At 41.5% G+C, this 11,367-nt stretch overlaps 1 protein-coding gene across 1 annotated transcript in view; it reads right to left on the reverse strand.

Moving 5' to 3' along the window:
• The window catches only part of LOC128657062 (gastrula zinc finger protein XlCGF8.2DB-like), a 68,736-nt gene extending 58,288 nt beyond the window's left edge, over window positions 1–10,448 (reverse strand). Inside the window, exons 1-2 of the mRNA XM_053711291.1 lie at window positions 10,374–10,448; window positions 1,897–2,004 (exon numbers count right to left, since the gene is read on the reverse strand). Of these exons, the coding sequence (XP_053567266.1) occupies window positions 1,897–2,004; window positions 10,374–10,431 (166 nt within the window). The 5' untranslated portion in view covers window positions 10,432–10,448. The remainder of the gene's footprint in view (window positions 1–1,896; window positions 2,005–10,373) is intronic.
• Between the last annotated feature and the right edge of the window lie 919 nt (window positions 10,449–11,367).

Here is an 11,367-nt window from a genome sequence, read left to right on the forward strand (position 1 = left end):
ATTCCCTGGAAATTACTTCAGAAATAGCATCAGGGAGATAAAACACTTCTGGAATAACTACAGGAGATTTAAAAACCTTATTTAAACGTTTACATTTAGTATCAAGAGGACCAGAATCCTCTATTTCTAATGCAAATAATACTTCTTTAAGTAAAGAACGAATAAATTCCATCTTGAACAAATTCAAAGATTTATCAGCATCAACCTCTGAGACAGAAACCTCTGAACCAGAATAACCATTATCAGTATCAGAATGATGATGTTCATTTAAAAATTCATCTGAAAAAAGAGAAGTTTTAAAAGACTTTTATGTATACTAGAAGGAGAAATAACAGACATAGCCTTCTTAATGGATTTAAAAAATAAAATCTCTTATGTTATCAGGAACACTCTGAAAATTAGATGTTGACGGAACAGCAACAGGTAATGTAACAGTACTAAAGGAAATTTTATCTGCATTAATAAGTTTGACATGACATGCAATACAAACAACAGCTGGAGAAACAGATACCAAAAGTTTATAGCAGATACACTTAGCTTGGTAGCTCCAGCACTGGGCAGTGATTTTCCTGAAGTATCTTCTGACTCAGTTGCAACGTGGAACATCTTGCAATATGTAAAAGAAAAAAAAACAACATATAAAGCAAAATTGATCAAATTCCTTAAATGACAGTTTCAGGAATGGGAAAAAAATGCCAGTGAACAAGCTTCTAGCAACCAGAAGCAATAAATAATGTGACTTAAATAATGTGGAGACAAAAGTGACGCCCATATTTTTTAGCGCCAAAAAAGACGCCCACATTATTTGTCGCCTAAATGCTTTTGGCGCCAAAAATGACGCCACATCCGGAACGCCGACATTTTTGACGCAAAAAAACGTCAAAAAATGACGCAACTTCCGGCGACACGTATGACGCCGGAAACAGAAAAAAAAAATTTGCGCCAAAAAAGTCCGCGCCAAGAATGACGCAATAAAATGAAGCATTTTCTGCCCCCGCGAGCCTAACAGCCCACAGGGAAAAAGTCAAATTTTTTAAGGTGAGAAAAAATGATTGAAACAAATGCATTTATCCCAAATATGAAACTGACTGTCTGAAAAATAAGGAATGTTGAACATTCTGAGTCAAGGCAAATAAATGTTTGAATACATATATTTTTATAACTTTATAAACAAAGTGCCCAACCATAGCTTAGAGTGTCACAGAAAATAAGATTTACTTACCCCAGGACACTCATCTACATGTTTGTAGAAAGCCAAACCAGTACTGAAACGAGAATCAGCAGAGGTAATGGTATATATAAGAGTATATCGTCGATCTGAAAAGGGAGGTAAGAGATGAATCTCTACGACCGATAACAGAGAACCTATGAAATAGACCCCGTAGAAGGAGATCACTGCATTCAAATAGGCAATACTCTCCTCACATCCCTCTGACATTCACTGCACGCTGAGAGGAAAACCGGGCTCCAACTTGCTGCGGAGCGCATATCAACGTAGAATCTAGCACAAACTTACTTCACCACCTCCATCGGAGGCAAAGTTTGTAAAACTGAATTGTGGGTGTGGTGAGGGGTGTATTTATAGGCATTTTAAGGTTTGGGAAACTTTGCCCCTCCTGGTAGGAATGTATATCCCATACGTCACTAGCTCATGGACTCTTGCTAATTACATGAAAGAAATGTGTTTATAATGCTATTTATGTTTGCACAATTTTATGAGAAATTTGTAGGTTACTTTACTGGAAGTTCCGTGGTCAGACAATCACGTGCACTCACCTTTGCTCTGTATCCCTCAGACACGTGCACTCACCTGTACCCAGCGTCCCTCAGACACATCAGACATGTAGACTCACCTTTGCTCTGCATCCCACAGACAAGTCACACACGTGCACTCACCTGCATTTATAGTATCACATATTTCCTGCTCTGCAGCTTCTGTTATATTTCTTAGCCACTGATCCTCTGTTTGTTCCGTGTTACATGAAATCTTAGCATCTTTTTCACCTAAAAAAAAATAAAAAATGAATAAATAAATCACTATTTACATGGTCTCTATTCAAAAATTAGTTTAGTGTGATATATTGTGTAATTTAAGTTAAATACAAATGAGCCTACATCACTAGCTCTCACATCTGGATGAAACAACACATATAATAACATTAGCGCAACAGTAAAAACAACCTGTGTCATACAGTAAAGAAAGTTAGCTGGGAATCAGTAACTTTACTTGCTATAAATACAGTCTCATTGTAACCAATCAGAATTCCCATATGAGACGTATTTCAGGGTTTCGTGAGAATTATGAAAAACAGAATTTATGTTTACCTGATAAATTACTTTCTCCAACGGTGTGTCCGGTCCACGGCGTCATCCTTACTTGTGGGATATTCTCTTCCCCAACAGGAAATGGCAAAGAGCCCAGCAAAGCTGGTCACATGATCCCTCCTAGGCTCCGCCTTCCCCAGTCATTCGACCGACGTAAAGGAGGAATATTTGCATAGGAGAAATCATATGATACCGTGGTGACTGTAGTTAAAGAAAATAAATCATCAGACCTGATTAAAAAACCAGGGCGGGCCATGGACCGGACACACCGTTGGAGAAAGTAATTTATCAGGTAAACATAAATTCTGTTTTCTCCAACATAGGTGTGTCCGGTCCACGGCGTCATCCTTACTTGTGGGAACCAATACCAAAGCTTTAGGACACGGATGATGGGAGGGAGCAAATCAGGTCACCTAGATGGAAGGCACCACGGTTTGCAAAACCTTTCTCCCAAAAATAGCCTCAGAAGAAGCAAAAGTATCAAATTTGTAAAATTTGGTAAAAGTGTGCAGTGAAGACCAAGTCGCTGCCTTACATATCTGATCAACAGAAGCCTCGTTCTTAAAGGCCCATGTGGAAGCCACGGCCCTAGTGGAATGAGCTGTGATTCTTTCAGGAGGCTGCCGTCCGGCAGTCTCATAAGCCAATCTGATGATGCTTTTAAGCCAAAAAGATAGAGAGGTAGAAGTTGCTTTTTGACCTCTCCTTTTACCAGAATAAACAACAAACAAGGAAGATGTTTGTCTGAAATCCTTTGTAGCATCTAAATAGAATTTTAGAGCACGGACAACGTCCAAATTGTGTAACAAACGTTCCTTCTATGAAACTGGATTCGGACACAAAGAAGGTACAACTATCTCCTGGTTAATATTTTTGTTGGAAACAACCTTCGGAAGAAAACCAGGCTCAGTACGTAAAACCACCTTATCTGCATGGACCAGATAGGGCGGAGAACACTGCAGAGCAGATAACTCAGAAACTCTTCTAGCGGAAGAAATTGCAACCTAAAACAAAACTTTCCAAGATAATAACTTAATATCTACGGAATGTAAGGGTTCAAACGGAACCCCTTGAAGAACTGAAAGAACTAGATTAAGACTCCAGGGAAGAGTCAAAGGTCTGTAAACAGGCTTGATTCTAACCAGAGCCTGAACAAACGCTTAAACGTCTGGCACAGCTGCCAGCCTTTTGTGAAGTAAAACAGATAAAGCAGAGATCTGTCCCTTCAGAGAACTCGCAGAAAATCCTTTCTACAAACCTTCTTGTAGAAAGGAAAGAATCTTAGGAATTTTTATCTTGTTCCATGGGAATCCTTTAGATTGACACCAACAGATATATTTTTTCCATATATTATGGTAAATTTTTCTAGTTACAGGCTTTCTAGCCTGAATAAGAGTATCTATTACAGAATCTGAAAACCCACGCTTTGATAAAATCAAGCGTTCAAACTCCAAGCAGTCAGTTGGAGGAAAACCAGATTCGGATGTTCGAATGGACCCTGAATAAGAAGGTCCTGTCTCAAAGGTAGCTTCCATGGTGGAGCCGATGACACATTCACCAGGTCTGCATACCAAGTCCTGCGTGGCCACACAGGAACTATCAAGGTCACCGAAGCCCTCTCCAGATTGATCCTGGCTACCAGCCTGGGAATGAGAGGAAACGGTGGGAATACATAAGCTAGGTTGAAGACCCAAGGTGCTACTATTGTATCCAATAGAGTCGCCTTGGGATCCCTGGATTTGGACCCGTAACAAGGGACCATGAAGTTCTGACGAGAGGCCATCAGAACCATGTCTGGAATGCCCCATAATTGAGTTATTTGGGCAAAGATTTCCAGATGGAGTTCCCACTCCCCCGGATGCTCCTCCATCGCCAGGGAACTCCTTGTTACCCCCTGATGGTTGATATATGTAACAGCCGTCATGATGTCTGATTGAAACCTTATGAATTTGGCCTTTGCTAGTCGAGGCCAAGCCTTGAGAGCATTGAATATCGCTCTCAGTTCCATTATGTTTATCGGGAGAAGAGAGTCTTCCCGAAACCATAGACCCTGAGTTTTCAGGGGTTCCCAGACCGCGCCCCAGCCCACCAGACTGGCGTCGGTCGTGACAATGACCTATTCTGGTCTGCGGAAGCTCATTCCATGTGACAGGTTGTCCAGGGTCAGCCACCAACGGAGTGAATCTCTGGTTATTTGATCTACTTGTATCGTCGGAGACAAGTCTGTATAATCCCCATTCCACTGTCTGAGCATGCACAGGTGCAATGGTCTTAGATGAATTCGTGCAAAAGGAACTATGTCCATTGCCGCAACCATCAAACCTATTACTTCCATGGACTGCGCTATGGAAGGAAGAAGAACAGAATGAAGTACCTGACAAGAGCTTAGAAGTTTTGATTTTCTGGCCTCTGTCAGAAAAACCTTCATTTCTAAGGAAACTATTATTGTTCCCAAGAAGGGAACTCTTGTTGACGGGGACAGAGAACTTTTTTCTATGTTCACTTTCCATCTGTGAGATCTGAGAAAGGCTAGGACAATGTCCGTATGAGCCCTTGCTTTTGACAGAGACGACACTTGAATTAGGATGTCGTCCAAGTAAGGTACTACTGCAATGCCCCTTGGTCTTAGCACCGCTAGAAGGGACCCTAGTACCCTTGTGAAAATCCTTGGAGCAGTGGCTAATCCGAATGGAAGTGCCACAGGTAATGCTTGTCCAGAAAGGCGAACCTTAGGAACCGAAAATGTTCCTTGTGGATAGGAATACGTAGGTACGCATCCTTTAAGTCCACCGTGGTCATGAATTGACCTTCCTGGATGGTAGGAAGGATCGTTCGAATGGTTTCCATTTTGAATGATGAAACCCTTAGAAACTTGTTTAGAATCTTGAGATCTAAACTAGGTCTGAATGTTCCCTCTTTTTTGGGAATTATGAACAGGTTGGAGTAAAAACCCATCCCTTGTTCTCCTAATGGAACAGGATGAATCACTCCCATGCTTAACAGGTCTTCTACACAGTGTAAGAATGCCTGTTCGAAGATAATTTAGACCCGTGGAACCTTCCCCTTGGGGGTAGTTCCCTGAATTCCAGGAGATAACCTTGAGAAACTATTTCTAGCGCCCAAGGATCCTGAACATCTCTTGCCCCAGCCTGAGCAAAGAGAGAAAGTCTGCCCCCCACCAGATCCTTCCCAGATCGGGGGCCAACACTTCATGCTGTTTTGGTAGCAGTGGCAGGTGACTTGGCCTGCTTACCCTTGTTCCAGCCTTGCATCGGCCTCCAGGCTGGCTTGGTTTGAGAAGTATTACCCTCTTGCTTAGAGGGTGTAGAATTTGAGGCTGGTCCGTTTCTGCGAAAGGGACGAAAATTTGGCTTCTTTTTAGCCTTAAAAGACCTATCCAGAGGAAGGGCGTGGCCCTTTCCCCCAGTGATGTCTGAAATAATCTCTTTCAAGTCAGGGCCAAACAGTGTTTTACCCTTGAAAGGGATGTTAAGCAAAAGCGCTCTGCGCGCCACGATAGCAAACCCTGAATTATTCGCCGCTAATCTAGCTAATTGCAAAGCGGCGTCTAAAATAAAAAAGAGTTAGCCAATTTAAGAGCTTGAACTCTGTCCAAAACCTCCTCGTACGAAGATTCTTTATTGAGCGACTTTTCTAGTTCTTCGAACCAGAAACACGCAGCTGTAGTGACAGGAACAATGCATGAAATTGGTTGTAGAAGGTAACCTTGCTGAACAAACATCTTTTTAAGCAAACCCTCTAACCTTTAATCCATAGGATCTTGAAAGCACAACTATCTTCTATAGGAATAGAAGTGCGTTTGTTTAGAGTAGAAACCGCCCCCTCGACCTTGGGGACTGTATGCTATAAGTCCTTTCTGGGGTCGACTATAGGAACTAATTTCTTAAATATAGGGAGAGGACAAAAGGTATGCCGGGCCTTTCCCACTCCTTATTTACTATGTCCGCCACCGCTTGGGTATAGGAAAAAATCTGAAATTTCTCCCTCAGACAAAACCTCCCTCCTGGCCCCTTCAGATAGGTGTGAGGGTATGTCAGAACAGATATCATCAGCGTCCTCTTGCTTTTCAGTGTTTAAAACAGAGCAATCACGCTTTCTCTGATAAGTAGGCATTTTGGAAAAAATGCATGCAATAGAATTATCCATTACAGCCATTAATTGTTGTATGGTAATAAGTATTGGCGCACTAGATGTACTAGGGGCCTCTTGTGTGGGCAAAACTGGTGTAGACACAGAAGGGGATGATGCAGTACCATGCTTACTCCCCTCATTAGAGGAATCATCTTGGGCAATATCATATCTATGGCATTATTATCCCTACTTTGTTTGGACATTATGACACAAATATATCACATATATTTAAATGGAGAGACACATTGGCTTTCATACATATAGAACATCGTTATCTGATGGTTCAGACATGTTAAACAGGCTTAAACTTGTCAACAAAGCACAAAAAACGTTTTACAATAAAACCGTTACTGTCCCTTTAAATTTCAAACTGAACACACTTTATTACTGAATATGTGAAAAAGTATGAAGGAATTGTTCAAATTTCACCAAAATTTCACCACAGTAACTTAAAGCCTTAAAAGTATTGCACACCAAATTTGAAAGCTTTAACCCTTAAAATAACGGAACCGGAGCCGTTTTTACATTTAACCCCTATACAGTCCCAGGTATCTGCTTTGCTGAGACCCAACCAAGCCCAGAGGGGAATACGATACCAAATGATGCCTTCTATAAGCTTTTTCAGTGGTTCTTAGCTCCTTCACACATGCATCTGCATGCCATGCTTTCCAAAAACAACTGCGCATTAGAGGCGCGAAAATGAGGCTCTGTCTATGACTAGAAAAGGCCCCCAGTGAAAAAGGTGTCCAATACAGTGCCTGCCGTTTTTATTAAAGCAATCCCCAAGATTTAACAACTATTAAAAGTAATAATCTGCCAAATATACTTAGTAAAGTAATCGTTTTAGCCCAGAAAAATATCTACCAGTTTTTTAAGCCCTAATGAAGCCCTTTATTCTTTTACTTAAACTAAGAAAATGGCTTACCGGTTCCCATAGGGAAAATGACAGCTTCCAGCATTACCGAGTCTTGTTAGAAATGTGTCATACCTCAAGCAGCAAAAGTCTGCTCACTGTTTCCCCCAACTGAAGTTAATTCCTCTCAACAGTCCTGTGTGGAAACAGCCATCGATTTTAGTAACGGTTGCTAAAATCATTTTCCTCTTACAAACAGAAATCTTCATCTCTTTCCTGTTTCAGAGTAAATAGTACATACCAGCACTATTTTAAAATAACAAACTCTTGATTGAAGAATAAAAACTACATTTAAACACCAAAAAACTCTAAGCCATCTCCGTGGAGATGTTGCCTGTACAACGGCAAAGAGAATGACTGGGGAAGGCGGAGCCTAGGAGGGATCATGTGACCAGCTTTGCTGGGCTCTTTGCCATTTCCTGTTGGGGAAGAGAATATCCCACAAGTAAGGATGACGCCGTGGACCGGACACACCTATGTTGGAGAAATAAAATCTATTCGCCTGTGCCCTGCATCTCTCACACATCACACACGTACACTCACCTGTGCCCTGTGTCCCTCAGACACATCACATCACACATGTACACTCACCACCTGTGCCCTGTATCCCTCAGACACATCACACACGTACACTCACCTGTGCCCTGTATCCCTCAGACACATCACACACGTACACTCACCTCGGCCTGTGCCCTGTATCCCTCAGACACATCACATACGTACACTCACCTGTGCCCTGTATTTCTCAGGCACATCACACACGTACACTCACCTGTACCCTGTATCCCTCAGACACATCACACACGTACACTCACCTGTGCCCTGTATCCCCCAGTCACATCACACATGTACACTCACCTGTGCCCTGTATCTCTCAGACACATCATACATGTACACTCGCCTGTGCCCTGTATCTCTCAGACACATCATACATGTACACTCCCCTGTGCCCTGTATCTCTCAGACACATCATACATGTACACTTACCTGTGCCCTGTATCCCTCAGACACATCACACGTACACTCACCTGTGCCCTGTATCCTCCAACACATCACACACGTACACTCACCTGTGCCCTGTATCCCTCAGGCACATCACACACGTACACTCACCTGAGCCCTGTATCCATCAGGCACATCACACACGTACACTCACCTTTAACCTTCAGGCACATCACACACGTACACTCACCTGTGGCCTGTATCTCTCAGACACATCACACATGTACACTCACCTGTGCCCTGTATCCCTCAGACACATCACACACGTACACTCACCTGTGGCCTGTATCTCTCAGACACATCACACACGTACACTCACCTGTGGCCTGTATCTCTCAGACACATCACACACGTACACTCACCTGTGGCCTGTATCTCTCAGACACATCACACATGTACACTCACCTGTGGCCTGTATCTCTTAGACACATCACACATGTACACTCACCTGTGCCCTGCATCCCTTAGACCCAAACACTCACCAGTGCCCTGCATCCCTTAGACCCAAACACTCACCAGTGCCCTGCATCCCTTAGACACAAACACTCACCTGTGCCCTGTGTTTCTCAGACACATGTCACACTAGTACACCTACCTGTACTTATATTGTCACTGGAAGAAACATGAAGTGGATATTTCACATTCCTATGTTCTTCACATAGAAGAACATATTCTATTTATTCATCAATACATAATATACGCAATTGTGCGCTAGTATTTGAAGTGGAGCACAATGCAAACTATTGCATGGAAGCTTTGCTCTCAATAGAGTGCGATTCCTTAGGCTCCAATGGGAGCCTCGTTCTCATGCCATGAGCCACGGCAGAGAATCTAGCGCAGCAAAGGGGATAAGTCATGCAGCGATGGGCAGCAAATTGTAAATAATATATATATATATGTATATTAATATATACATACAGTATCTCACAAAAGTGAGTATACCCCCTCACATTTTTGTAAATATTTTATTATATCTTTTCATGTGACAACACTAAAGAAATGACACTTTGCTAAAATGTAAAGTAGTGAGTGTACAGCCTGTATAACAGTGTAAATTTGCTGTCCGCTCAAAATAACTCAACACACAGCCATTAATGTCTAAACCGTTGGCAACAAAAGTGAGTACACCCCTAAGTGTTAGGTGTATCACTTTCAAACACATCCTTTAATTCCAATGAATCCCAATTCTCTTCATCTGTCTTATTTAGATAGAAAAATAAATCTGATTGTGACATGTTGTCCATAATTCAGAAAAAAGTGCAAACAGCTACTTTAACTGGTTTTTGCTTTGATAATGTAGATATTTAAGGAACTGAGTGTAATCCCACACGAAAATAGCTTATATAGATTAAGACCCTCTGGCACTCATAGAGGAAGTAAACTGAACTCTAGTTCAGGGTGTAATGTAACAAAGAAAGGAATGAGCAACAAACTGTGCTCACAAAAGCTGAGTTCAGGTGTGTATAGTGTGCTAAGGGAGGCTGCCACATTCGCAACGTGCAGTGTTATAGGATCCTCAATGTATAGACACATCCAAAACAGTCCCCTGATAGACCAAGGCAAGGGATACTTTCTGTAAATTGTGCACAGACTTAGAGCTTATAGGCAAAGAAACATTGTCTGGTAGCTGTTAGAGCAGTGGTAATTGTGTAAATTAGGTAATAACTGCAAGTTCCAAGACAGAGATCACTGTGCCAGTTACTTTTTCACACACTGCCTGCTTCCCACTTCTGCAATCGGCAGCAAAGAGGTCAGTGAATTATGGGCTCGAATGCAGTTAAATCCCCAAGTAGACCGCTACCGTAGATCACTAACAGGTAGATAGGTATATCAGAACAACCTGGCAGCTGCTGTGCGTGCTGTGATGCTATTAGCGGTAAACGGATAGGAGACTGCACGATTCCAAACACCAATAAGCCTTATAAATCAGACAGTCATAGGGCAAAAAACAACAATGCCAATGGTGCAAATGTGTACTCACGATACCGGGGATCTGTGGCAAGGTAGTTTCGAGTTGTAATCCACAACGCCGGGTACATCACATACAGCTTGATGCCGGAAGAACACTGCTCAGCCACTCACAGTAGCACACTCCTCCTCCAGTCAGTCAGAGTCAGCAGGGTCAGCTGGAGCCCAAATCGGCCCGGACAAGCCAAACGGAAGTGGAGTCCCAGTACTCCACAGAGACAAATGAAAAAAAAAAGGTAATCCAGAGCTAGTCCAGGAGAAGGGAAAAAAATACACGGCAGTTCCAAATGTAAAATGTAGAAAAAAGCCTTTATTTCGTAGACATAAGTTAAAACAGGTAACAAAATTATCTCAGCATAGAGAACTAGTACAAAAGGTCTGACCGGTTTCGGCACAGTGTGGCCGTAGTCATAGACTGATAACAGGTGTTCAACAAAGAGCACCTGATATACCTGTTAGCCACTCCCCTAATGGGAGTGGTAAGAGATAAAACCAAATTAAAAACATACTAGTATCACTAAGCAATACAGAAATGGTATTTAACACACATATATATATATATATATATATATATATATATATATATATATATATATATATATATATATATATATATATATAAATATAATACATGTATATGGGGATAGATAGAACAAATATATAAGAAATTGACTTAAACAAATAAGTAACAACAGCAGTGTGCTAAAATGTTACTAAAGATATCAACAGTGTTATGGAAAATAGCTAATTATATGCAAATGTGAATGCACATACATGAAAATTCCATAAGTATTAAGTGCAAAAGTAGTAAAAATACATATTTTAAATCACATAAGTACTATATGGAGTTATTGTATATTCATTGGTCAGGTAGATAATAAAACCTGAAAGAATGTTTCCACATAATATAATGCTGTCCATAGCATCCAAATTAACCAGATGTGCGCAACTCTATGCTAGTTGGATATTTACATAAGATAGTCATGCTAAAAATACAAAACCACTAT

This window comes from Bombina bombina, chromosome 4, assembly GCF_027579735.1.
Source record: "Bombina bombina isolate aBomBom1 chromosome 4, aBomBom1.pri, whole genome shotgun sequence".
Lineage (NCBI taxonomy): Eukaryota > Metazoa > Chordata > Amphibia > Anura > Bombinatoridae > Bombina > Bombina bombina.